This window comes from Urocitellus parryii, chromosome 16 (genome assembly GCF_045843805.1).
Source record: "Urocitellus parryii isolate mUroPar1 chromosome 16, mUroPar1.hap1, whole genome shotgun sequence".
Classification (NCBI taxonomy): Eukaryota; Metazoa; Chordata; class Mammalia; order Rodentia; family Sciuridae; genus Urocitellus; species Urocitellus parryii.
Genome location: NC_135546.1, coordinates 3308409 through 3320423, shown reverse-complemented (window position 1 = coordinate 3320423; position 12015 = coordinate 3308409). Strand labels below are relative to the sequence as shown.

The window sequence follows — 12015 nt, the reverse complement described above, 5'->3', positions numbered from 1 at the left end:
CGTCTGTCTTGCTCTGTGGTTCTGGGTGTCTTTGCCAAGTTCCTCCAATTAACTGGCTGCCTCACCAGCAAGAAAACTGCCCCCTCCGCTCCCCGGGTCCTTCCCCATGGCCTGACATGGCTGCGGCCTTCCAGTCCGGGCGGCCATCTGTTGACGGGACAGGACAGCTGGATTCCTTCCGACACTTTTCCTGATTCCTGCAATAGATGGGTGATCTCAGAAAGCTTAAGCTCCTACCGATCAAAACTGTGAAGTGCAACAGGACTGTCCTCGTCATAACTAATAAATCACGTCCAACCCTTCTCGTTATTCCCAGAGCCAGGACAATGCACCGCGGGCAGCGCTACCTGGGAGCTAGAAACACGAGGGAAGTGTCTAACTTTTTTAACTGTGTGAAGGCAGTTCCAGGATATTCCAGGGGTGGAGGGAGAGTCATGTCAGGTACTGTAGCTACTGGTCCCTCCGTAGGTTAGTCAGGCTCTCATTGCTGTGACTGAAAGACCTGACGAGAAGAATTTAGAGGAGGAAATGTTCATCAATGGCTCGTGGTTTCAGAGTCTCAATCCATAAATGGCCAGCTCCGTGCTCTGGGCCCCAGGTGAGGCTGAACATCATGGTGTCAGGGAGTCAAGGAGGAAAGCAGCTCAGGACTTGGCCTCCAGGAAGCAGAGGGTGGGGGAAAGTTCTGCTCACCCGGGAGCAAATATAAACCCCACAGGCATGCCCCAGTGACCTGCCTCCTCCAGCCACACCCTGCCTGCCCACAGCCACCACCTGGCCACTCCCCATCGGGGATTAATGCACTGATTAGTTTAAGACTCTCCCAACCCAATCATCTCACCTCTCAACCTTCCCGCACAGCCTCCCGCATGACCTTTTGGGTGATATCACCTATTCAAACCATGGTGTTTCAGATAACAGCCTGCCTAAATATTAATGGCTGAAACAATAGTAGTTTTATCTCAAAGCCACTGGTCTAGAAGTATGAGGTTGGGTCTCTGGTTACAGAGCCAGAATCTTAAAATAGGCGCCCACACTTCTCTCTCTGCCCTGTTAGGTTCAGTGTCTCTCTGTGTGGTTTCAGGGTGACTGCTGAAAAAATCACACCTTCACCCAAGAACATCCAAAAGGCAAAGAAAGAGGGAAAGAAGGTTCTCCAGGGGCTGGATTAGAACCCCACAGTCTTGTCCAAACTGGGGAAAAGCAGACAGAGCCCCTTGGTCTTGGATCAAGTGTTTTCTTTTTAACCTCCTTTGTACTCCTGTAGCAGGCAAGAAGCAGCACAGAGAGACGAGGGTACAGGTGGTGAAGAGGGTTCCCGGGCCTCTCTTGCCTCTCAGAAAGAGGGTCCTGGAGGCCTTCGGTCATGGCAGCCCATGGGGGGCGAATCACCTGCCAGGTGAATGCAGAACAGTGTTTAAGGCAGCTGCACATTTTTTTTTTAGTCCTGAACACCTTAAGATTCACACAAGTTGAAACGCTGGTCAGACAGTAGGTCTGTGGCTCTGTCTCTCATGGCACTCGGAGCTAACGACTGAGGTGGTGCCTTGACCGTCCATTAGAGACTGGGTAGTTTTGCTCTCTGTAGGGGCTGGGTGTGCACCCACTATGTGCAGCTCACCATCTGCAAGTTGAGCACACACATGGGGAACAGCAGCAACGGTGGACGTAAGGAACCCTAAGGAAAGGCCATGGTACAGCTCAGTCTGCTCACAGCACTGCCGGCAGCTTGGGTACAGGAGCCAGCAGTGTGTGCCAGGGGCAGGCCCTCTTGGGGGAGCCCCGGGAAGTGTGGGAGCCCAGAGGAGCCAGGTGGGGCCAGGAGGCTTGCTGAGGTCTTGGACCAGCATCCAGCCAGACCCAGTGTCCACCCCGGGGCTTGGTGGCGTAGACTGGTCTGCCCTCACCATCGCAGCCACTGCTTGTCGTGAAGGACGGCGGTGGGGAACCCCCAGGCAGGGGGTGATCAGGATCCGGGGCAAGCAGGGACAGCTTGCACAGAGAGAGAGGCACAGGGCCCGACCATGTGACCAGGCTTCTAGTCAACCCCACAGGCCACGGGAAGGCAGTGGACCCGTCTACCACCCTAATAACAGACCCACCTGCAGAGCTGCACCCCAAGGCAGCCACAGAAAGTGGAACCTATCACCTTGTAGGGGACAGAGATCAGACTGTTGGGGGCCAATGCCAAGACCAAAGGCTTGGCAGAAAAATCATTGTCTTTGAGAGAGAGAGAGATAGATAGATAGAGGCAGAGAGAGAGAGAGAGAGAGAGAGAGAGAGAGAGAGAGAGAGAGATAGTTTAATAAAAGGGCAGAAAGGGAGGGAGAGAAGGAAAGAAAAATGAGACAAATAGGACACAACTGACAAGAGTTGACAAGGCTGAGTAGTAGATAACAGAGATCATGGATTGCTACATGGCTTCCTGGTTTTGCTTGAAATGTCTTATCTTTTAAAACCTGAACACAATATGAATTAAGTCAATGAGTAAATTCACACCCACCCTCCCCCCACACACACACAAACCCTGAACATACCAGATATACACTTTAAAAGATCAAGTCTTTCTGCAACTCTATTTAATATAAGGTATTAAATGCCTAAAAGTACTCATTTTAAAACAAATAATTGTACACCAGGACATGCAGATGAAGATTTATTCATAGGCTTCTCTTTTTTTTTTTTTTCAAATGTAACGGATCACTCATTTATCTCGCTCTAGAGGAAAGGCATATGCTAAGTTAACTTCCCAAATAAACAAGCTATTTTGACATATTTAGATACATGGCCTGTCCCGAGACAGCAGGCAGAGGCTTCCAGACACAACCGACGTTTCCTTGGTGACTTCTGAGTACTGTAATCAGCAACCACAGTGCACACTGGTAGACTCACTGGTCCTGACAGTGGCTGAGGTTGGGGGCATAAAAGCCTGACACGGCTTTTTCCTGGAAAGTTCATTTCCCTGTCTCTCAACTCTTTCTTCTTCCCTCACCTTTGGCCGCTATTTCTTGCTGCTCTCCACCGAATTCTCACTAAAAAACTTGCCTTCTCCTATCTAATCAGATTTTTTTATATGTTAAAACCCCCAAGGTAACCGAGTTGGGACACAGGCTGTCTAAAGGAGATCCCATCTGCCCGAGGCCCAGAGGTGGTCCCCGCCATCCGAGGAGCTGGCTCACAGTGCTCCTCCTAGGTCCCCCCTCAGCACTCCCCAGCAAGAAGCCTGGATTGCTCACATCCTGAAGCCATTTGGAAAAGCAAGGCCAGGGAGCATCGTCCTAGGACAGTCTGTGACAGCTGGTCCCTGTGCTGTACCAGGTACTGTCTTCATGGGGACTCGGTGGCGTTGATGAACTGGGGTCGCTGGGGTGGGTGGAGGTTTAGATGGGCAGAGATTTACTTCACAGGACACTCTGCCTCTGGGTTGGTCCTGATGTCTGAAGAATGGCCCCCGGATGATTGAGGGCCACCTGGACTTGTGACACAGGAGACATTAGGGGTAATCATTATCACATTTTCCAAACATGACCGTCTTCACAGCCTGACTTAACTTTGGCCAACAAAATAAGACAGTGCTGCCCATTGTGAATACACTGGCCAATCCCCATATCACTTATTCCTTTTGGACTAAAGATTTAATCATTAGCAATACATTCAGAATAAATCCCAGTATATTTGCTGTGCTCATTTTAAAAATTTTTATTATTTTTATCAAAATGATTGCTTTGCTCATACACATTTTCATTTATTATTTATCAGCGTACTCTTAACGTTTTTCCGGTGCGGGAGATGGAACAGAGGGCTGAGCAAAACCCCAGCCCGTGCTTTTCATTTGTGAAAGAGTTTTAAAGCATTATATATGTTTACTATTTCTTCCCTTTAAAGAGAAATGGTGCAGAATTTTACCTTGCACTTTGAAGTCAAAAGGTCTCCAGATGTGTTGGAAGGCTGATGCTCAAACTAGGAAAACTGGAACTAGCAACAGACAATACAAGACTCGAAGTAGTACCAATCCCAGCCTCAAAGAACACCACCACCACTCCAGAGTGAAAATACTGGTATATTCATGTAATGCAAAGAGAAATACAGATATAAACCCTCAAAACGGAAGATACGTTGATAAAAACATAGCAGTTTAAGCGAAAAATATTATACAGTACTTGCAGAATGTTTTCTTCCAGTTTTAAATTACATCTAACAGAGAAATAATATTTAAAATGACAATTCTGGTTATTAATTGAAAATAACCATCAGAATAACAGCACAGCTTCACCTAGCAAACACTAAGAAAACGCTCATCTCCTAGAAGTAGTGGAGCATTATGTTTCATTCATTTATTTCATGAACAACAGAACAATCTTCAAAGTGGAAATTAGTTTCGTAAGACAGAATAAAACCCGGCTTCTCAAAGCACAAGCCATTTCCATAAAAGTATCTCAACTTTTTTGTTGGCAAAAAATACCCAAATGATTTACTTGGCTTCCAGAGCCCCACCATCCTTGAGCCACAATGGATACATACAAAAGCATGCAACACTGTATTTTCTCCACACCTTCACTAACCAAAACACTTTGTACTCTTTTGAAAGTTACAATGTCACTGAGACGTTTCCATTCAAGGTTGATATAATACAGAGAGCAGCTGCGGCTGCTGTGTATTTAGTATAAACTAGGAACCAAGTCCTTACTTACTGCTTTAAAAAAGAAAAAAAAAAAAAAAACAACACTGCCTACTGACTCCGATTTCTGTCAAGTTCAATGTCAACATTGAACTAAATTCTTAAGCTTTGGAAGAACCCCACTGCGCAACTGACGCTGAGCTGGCAGTCCAGACAGCCCTTAGGTCACCTTTCCCCCTTCCTCCTACTTCCAACTGAAGACACCCAAGGAAGCCGACTCGTGAAGCCCCTCACCTCTGTCTACCTCACTGCAATCTGCGATGCCACTTGAGCTTGTCAAAAATAGCTTCTGTAGAAAACTGGCCGTGGTCTTTAGGAAAATGCATGAAGAAAATCAGCCTTTATTGGAAAAAAAAAAAAATGCAGATGTGAAAGAAAAGTCAGAACCAGTACAAAAGGACTGCAGGGCTGTCCCAGGAAGAAAGGACGCTGAGGAGGACGAGTGTGCGGAGTTGCCCCTCCCCCGCCCCCCAAACAGGAGTCTGTACAATCCAAGTGGGTGTCCACTTTGAGAGTCCGTTTGGAAGGCAGCTTCGAAAATTAAAAAGGGGACCGGACAGGGCGGGGAGAAGCGAGGTCACTGTCCAAGCCGAAGGGGATGCTGGGTTGGGTCAGGGGTGCGGAGGCGGGGAGTCCCTCACAAGCCGATGCCCTTCAAGTCGCAGGGGAGGGTGGCCTGCGTGGTCTGGGGGCTCTGACAGCAGGGGAACTGGGCCCTGAAGCAGTCTCTCAGCTCCCTGTTGAAGAGGAAGCACACCACCGGGTTGATGCCGGCCTGCGCGAAGGTGAGCCACACGGAGGCCGTCAGGTAGGCCTGCGGGACGGCGCCAGGCCGCACCAGCACGCGCAGGTAGCTGGCCACGACGTAGGGCCCCCAGAGCAGCAGGAAGAGCAGCGTGACGGCGTAGAACATCTTGCACAGCCTCTTCTCCGTCTTGAACTCCTCCAGCACGAGGAGGCGGCGCGCGCCGCGGCCGGGCCCCGCGGGCCGGATGCCCACCAGCGCGGGCGGCGTGGGCCCACGGCCGAAGCCCGCCGTCCAGTTGGCGGCCGCCTGGCCGGTGGCGCCGGGGCCGTGGAAGGTCCAGTCGTGGCTGACGGCGGGCACGAGGCGCGCGGGCCGCATCTTGCGGCGGTCGTGGATGAAGAAGAGCAGGCGGAGGTAGACCAGGTGCGTGGCGCCCACCACCACGGCCAGCAGCAGCAGGAAGCCCAGCGCACCGGGGGCGCCGTCGGGCCGCTGCTCCAGGGCACACGGCGCGTCCTCGTCGTCGCCGCCGCTGCCCCCGCCGTCCAGCACCGGCGGGAAGGCCGCGGCCAGCGCCAGCGCCCAGGCGGCACACACCAGCATGGCGGCGCACGGCCAGCCGGCCAGGCGCTCGGCGTAGAAGCGGTGGTGCGCGATGGCCAGGTAGCGGGTGACGCCCACGCCGAGCAGCAGGAAAGCGGCGTGGAAGCAGAAGAGTGCGGCCAGGAAGGCGAGCAGCTTGCAGCCGAGCGCGCCCGGCGGCGCCCCCGTGGCGGCCGCCGCCCGCCGCGCCGCCAGCATGACGGCCGGGAGGCAGGCGAGCGCGCGCAGCCCGTCGGCCAGGCACAGGTCGAGCAGCAGGTAGTACGGGGCGCGGTGCAGGCTGCGCTCCCGCACGATGAGCAGCGCGAACAGCACGTTGCCCGCGAGGCTCACGCACAGCAGCAGGCTGAGCGTGGCCAGCTTGAGGCCCAGCGCGGCCGCCTCGCCGCCGCCGCCGCCCGGCTCGCTCGCGTTCGCCATCGCGGTCTCCGCGCCGGGGCCGCCCTGGCCTCGCCGCCCCGCAGGCCGCCCGCGCGCTCCGCCGCCGCCGCGGCGCGGCCCTGGCGCCTCCCGGGCCCGGGGCTCAGCCGGCGCCCCGCCGGCCCCGCTCCGGCTGCCCGCGCCGCCGCGCCGCCGCCGCCATCTCAGCCATGGTGCGCGCAGGAGGCCCCGGCCACTCCCCGCGCCCCGGGCGCAGCGGCCTCCGCTGCGGACGGGCCCGCGCCGCCCCCCGCAGCCCCCCGCATGCTCCTCACTCCTCCGCCGCCGCCGCTGCCGCCGCCGCGCCTCTGGCTCTGCCCCCCGCCGGGCCCGCCGCCGCCGCCGCCGAGCCCCCTCCCCTGCGCCGGAGCGCGCCGCGCGGCCGCCGCCAGCCCCGCCGAGGCATCCCGCGCCGCCCGGGCCCGGCCGGGCTGGGGGCGCCGCTGCGACAGCTGCGGGCCCGGAGGTGGCCGGGAGGGAGGCCGGACCCAGGACGCAAGGTGGCGACAAGTCGCGGTTGGCCCCAGGTAACGGGGGTCTGGCGGCGGCGGCGCGCCGGGGTCACCCGGGCGTGAGCGGGGGAGGCCGCCCGGCACCGTGGGGTCGGGGAGGCCTCGGGGGCGGGAGCACGGGGACCAGCTACCCTCCGAAAGCTGGTGGTAATCAACGGTGGTGACACTCATGGGAATCCCAAACCCGCTGGGACTCCCGGGAGCCCTGCTGTGGGTGGCAGTGTGCTGGGAGCTTCACAAGCGTCCCCCCAACCATAACTACGGAGTTGGCTGCATTCCGAACCCCGCTGTATCCCTGACAAGGGACATCAGGGGCAAGGGGGGCGGGCAGAGCCGAGGAGCAGCAGTGCTGGGATGCCAATCTCACTTGGTTGGATTTCCAGGGCTGGACTCCCAGCGACTCTGCAGCCTGCGCACTCCGAGTTACATCAGTGAGCCCGCTGAAGACAGACAGACGTCCAGGAAAGAGACCCAGCCTGTTCTCCTAAGTGAAACCTGCTACTTTCCTCCCCGGGTATCTATTTGCTGGGTAAGCCTGAGCCAGCAGCCCCTTGCTCTGCCCCTCAGCCCCTGCAGGGCGCTAGTCCCACTGGACCAGCTCCACACCCGGTTCCTAGCCTTAGGGCCATCTTTCTGACCAGCGAGGGTCACCCTGCAGCCCTGTTCATTTCCTTCCAGCTCTTAGAATTTGTCAGGTGTTTTTATTTCTTCTTACAAGTCTCCAAGCTTCCTGAAGGCAGGGGACCATGTCTGACTGTTTTTGCGTGTGTGTTTGTGTGTGTTTGGGTTGTACTGTTTTGCCAGTGTGCAGCATGGTAAAGCCAGAATCAAGGAACATGGTGTTTCTCAGGTACTCATTTTTTTTTTTTTAATATACAGAGAATCATTTCTTGCCTGTCCAATAAGACATGCATGACGGACACTTTGATGGCCATTTCTGGGACCATGCAAGATCACAAGGGGCCTTGGATGTCAGGCTACGTGGGAGTCCAAACTTTAGTCTGTAAATAAGAAGGGGCCATTGAAGGTTTGGGGGGAGAGTGATATCCTTAGAGCTGTGCTTCAGGCAGTGTGCTTCAAACTGTGTGTGCCCCCAAAGTCCCTGGGGATCCTGTTAAAATGTAAATGCTGATTCAGTAGGTCTAGCATGGGCCTGAATGCTCTCCATTTCTGACAAGCTCCTTGGTGACACTAAAGCTGCTAAGCCATTGTCTTCCCCTTAGGTATCTTGGCCTTTGAGAACTATTTGGAAATTGTTGTAAGAGTCTTAAGTGAGCACCTCTCTCAGAACCCCCAAGCGGATAGGGCAAGTGGCTGGCTGAGCAGACCCACAAATATATGTGGACAGAAATGAGAAGTACATTGTGGAGGGTGTTTGGGTTGGGAATTGCATTTTGATCGTAGCAAAAAGGTGGAAACAGGTTTAGTTTCCTCATGAAACAAGAGAAGTGGAGGTCCGTGGTTGCTGGCATTGATTGATTTAGCTGAAGGACTGAATCTCTGAAAGGCTTTTGGCCCTTCCCTCATGATCAAAACAGGCTGCAGACAATCTAGCCATTGCTTCTGCATTCCACACAGAAAGGAGCGGAGGGAAAGAATGAGTGTTTCTAAGCCAGCACCTCTCAGAAGAGCTTCCTAGAAGCCCTATGCGATAACAAGCACAGAGCGCTGGCTACCACTCTTAGCAAGGGAAGGTGGGAAATGTTCTGGATGCCTTTCCTTACAGCCAGACACAGTCCTAGCGGAGATCCTGCCATTTGGGCCTCAGCATTTGGGCTGCCTCTGTCTTCTTGTAACCTACAGGGGCACATTCCCTGGGCGCTTTACGGTGATGGCAACAGCAGGCTCCAATTACCGAGCACGTGCCACCATGCCCCAGGCCACTGGTATTTAAGCATCGTCTTGGCCGTGCATGGTAAATGCTCTTACAACCTCTGCTTTGCAGATGAGGCTTAGAAGGCTTCCTGTTTTCTGGCTTTCTGCCACCCATACGCATCAGAGCTGGGATCACCAGACAAAAAGCCTGAGTTCAGAGCCTACCCTTGCCACCACCACAAAGTCTGCCTCTTAATGAAAGAAAGCCCTTGAGTTTGTCAAGACGACCAGCAAGCAGATAGCAGATGCTCACGCGCACCCAGTCAGCCCATCTGGAGAGGGAAGGATGTTTCAAAACGGTTGAGTCCAACGTTTAGACTTTACAAAGAGAGGCACTAATGGCCCTGGAGCTGGAACCTCACCTTCTTGGTCCCTGAGTCAAAACCTTCCCCACCTAGTTGAACTTCTAAGATCACGTGTTCTAACAAGTGCCCGTCCTCAACAAGCCACCTCACCCCTCGGAATCTCAGATGTCCCCGTTTGCAAAACGGGACATGGTCCTCCCAGTTATTTCTAGGGGTCTTGGGTTCTGCGGTTCACGAGGACACGGGTGGTAGATGGTCGTGTAACCCAGTGGGGCGAGGTTTAGTCTTCAGAAAAGGCACCCAAGAAGAGCCATTAGTTCCTTCTTCTTTAAATTTCTGGGTTTTCCATTGCTACCTGGGGCCCAATGTGCTTCCATCTGGGGCTTGAGATTTGGTTTCATCATCTGCACAGAATCAAAGAACAGAAGCTGGCTGTCTTGCAGCCTTTATGAGTGTGCATGTCTCATTCTCAATGTTTGTGCAGTCAATCTCAATGTTTGTGCAGTCAATCAATCCGTAGGACCGTTAGCATTTCATTGACCAGCATCCACTCCGTTTCCGTGTGCTGGTCCTAGGAAGTTTCCAGGAGACTTTTTCCTGCTTCCTTAGGACCCAGAGCATATCAGAGCAAAGCAGCTCTCGGAGGTTTTTCCTCTATAAAAAATTTTTTATGTTTTGTTAATAACCAACTTTTTCCTTTTGCACGTAGATTTAAAGTTGGAATTTCCCCCAAAATCAGTTGTCACCTCTTTGATGCATGTGTAGAAGGTGTGGCTGCTAAGGGAGATCCTGACTGTTGAGGGGAGCTGGCCGGCTGGCCTGGATAGGTCCAGCCAAGGCCATGGGTCCCAGGGTCACGGAGCCATGTTGGCCGATGTCTCCTGGCCAGCCTCAGTCATCTACCAATGACCACAGAGGACTCCAAGTTAGAGACGGTTGATGCACTGAACTGCATCCCGGCTCTTGGAAAAGATGAGCCAATGTCTGAAGCCAGTGGATGCTAGATGATCAGAGCAGGGCACTCAGGCTGGCCCCTCCTCAAAAGGAACTCTAACTTCAAGAAGGGAAACAGGCTCTGGAGTCGGGTTGACCCTGCTTCATATCCAGGTCCCAAGGATGCACACTAACTGTGCATCTTTGGGAAAGTCCCTTGCCTACTCTGAATCTCTGAATCTCAAAGGCCTTGGCGAGGAAGATGCAGTGACCCCATTAAATCCTGTGTGTTTCTTACTGCAATATTGCAATGGAATCGACATAGATGCATTGAAATAAGGTTGGGAGTCATAATTTAGAGCCTACTGAATATATCAGTTGTTATTTATAATTATGTTATTATACTCTTATAAATCTTTACAGTTTTTGGTCCCAGGAATTGAACCCAAAGGCACTTAATCACTGAGCCACATCCCCGGTCTTTTTATTATGTTTTATTAGAGACAGGGTCTCACTGAGTTGCTTAGGGCCTCTCTAAGTTCCTGAGGCTGGCTTTGAACTCAGGATCCTCCTGCCTCAGCCTCCCGAGTCACTGGGATTTACAGGCATGCCCCATCACGTCTGGCTGTATTTAAGTTTTCTGCAAGTTCCTCCTGGGATGATGGGACAAAATGGTTAAATGAGATCTACTTACAAAGAGCGTAGCATGAGCCATGCACTCAGTTATAAATGGAAACTGTTGCTCTTTGCAAGATTATAAATGCCTTGGTGGCTTGAAGGACCAGCATTCTCCCCGCCCCAGCTCAGCCTCATGGACGCCCTGTGTGTGGTAGCTTCTCTGAGTTTCATGGCAAGGATGAATGCAAGTCCATAAATCAGGAATGTAAGAATACACCTGTGTCCTAGAAACCCAATCTGACTGTGACTTGCCATTTTATCTTGCTGCTAAGTTCCTTTGGTGCTGGTTCACTGAGGTCGCCTGCTGCTTCTTCACATACCAAGGCCAGGCCGGTGCCCAGTGCCCCTGGGCATTCCAGACAGTGTGTGCCGGTGGGTGGGGATGGCTCACCTGGCGTTGGCTCCTGGTTCCACTTTGCTTCTGACCTCAGCCACCGAGGGTCGTGGCACTCGGGTGTGAGAGCCTGGGCTGAGGTGCCCTGACTGTGGACCCACCCAGAGCCTCACCCTCAAGACTGTCCAGGAAGCCGGTGCAGGTCCCTGATCCCTGTGCCCCCTTCTCTCCTCCTTCCTCCTACATTTGCCTCCAAGGACACTCTGGAAGAGGATGATAATCCAGTTCTTTCTTGTCCTTTTGGACAATGTAATTAGCCAATTCCTCTGTGAATTTGTGGATTAAGGTGTTTGGAAAACGTAAGCCAGGAAGCACCTTCCATCAATGTGTCCTAGGCAAGGAATCCAAGAGCCTACTTTCTGCTTGAATTTTTGGAAGGAAAGAGGAAAACGGAGGGAGAAAAATGATCAATATTTATCTCAAAGTTGTGTTTTTGCTGGCCGTAGTGGTTGAATGGCTGAAGGTACCTTTCTGTGTATATCCAGGGCATATTGTCGTCGTTCATGTAAGCAAAATATGGTTTAGTGAAAATTTTTAACACGTGGTTTTCTCCATGTGCAAAGAAATGCACTTGGACCCCCCACCTCACACTGTACATAAAAATTAATTTAAAATCAATGAGAAGGTAAAAGTTAAAAACTCTCAGTAGAAAACACGACAGTACATCTTTATGACTGCAGGTCAAGCAGTGGTTCTCAGATGTGACACAAAAGGAGAGGAGAACAAACAAAAAGATAAATGGGACTCATTAAAATTTTAAAAGTTTGTGCTTCAAGGGATGCCTTTGAGAAAGCCAGTGCACAACCTATAAGAGAAAAGAAAATGTGTCCAGATCATGTATCTGATGGACGATCTGTATCCAAAATCTA

The 12015-nt window shown here is 52.6% G+C and overlaps 1 protein-coding gene across 1 annotated transcript; it reads right to left on the bottom strand.

Annotated features, from left to right (window-relative positions):
- Positions 1-3734: 3734 nt before the first annotated feature.
- Gpr27 (G protein-coupled receptor 27) lies at positions 3735-6449 on the bottom strand. The gene has a single exon (XM_026392688.2). The coding sequence runs from the start codon at positions 6447-6449 to the stop codon at positions 5316-5318; it is 1134 nt and encodes a 377-aa protein (XP_026248473.1). The 3' UTR covers positions 3735-5315.
- Positions 6450-12015: the final 5566 nt, after the last annotated feature.

What these genes read in the sequence shown, in the direction of transcription:
- Gpr27 (XM_026392688.2), bottom strand. Translation starts at nt 6,449, where the DNA reads ATGGCGAACGCGAGCGAGCCGGGCGGCGGCGGCGGCGAGGCGGCCGCG.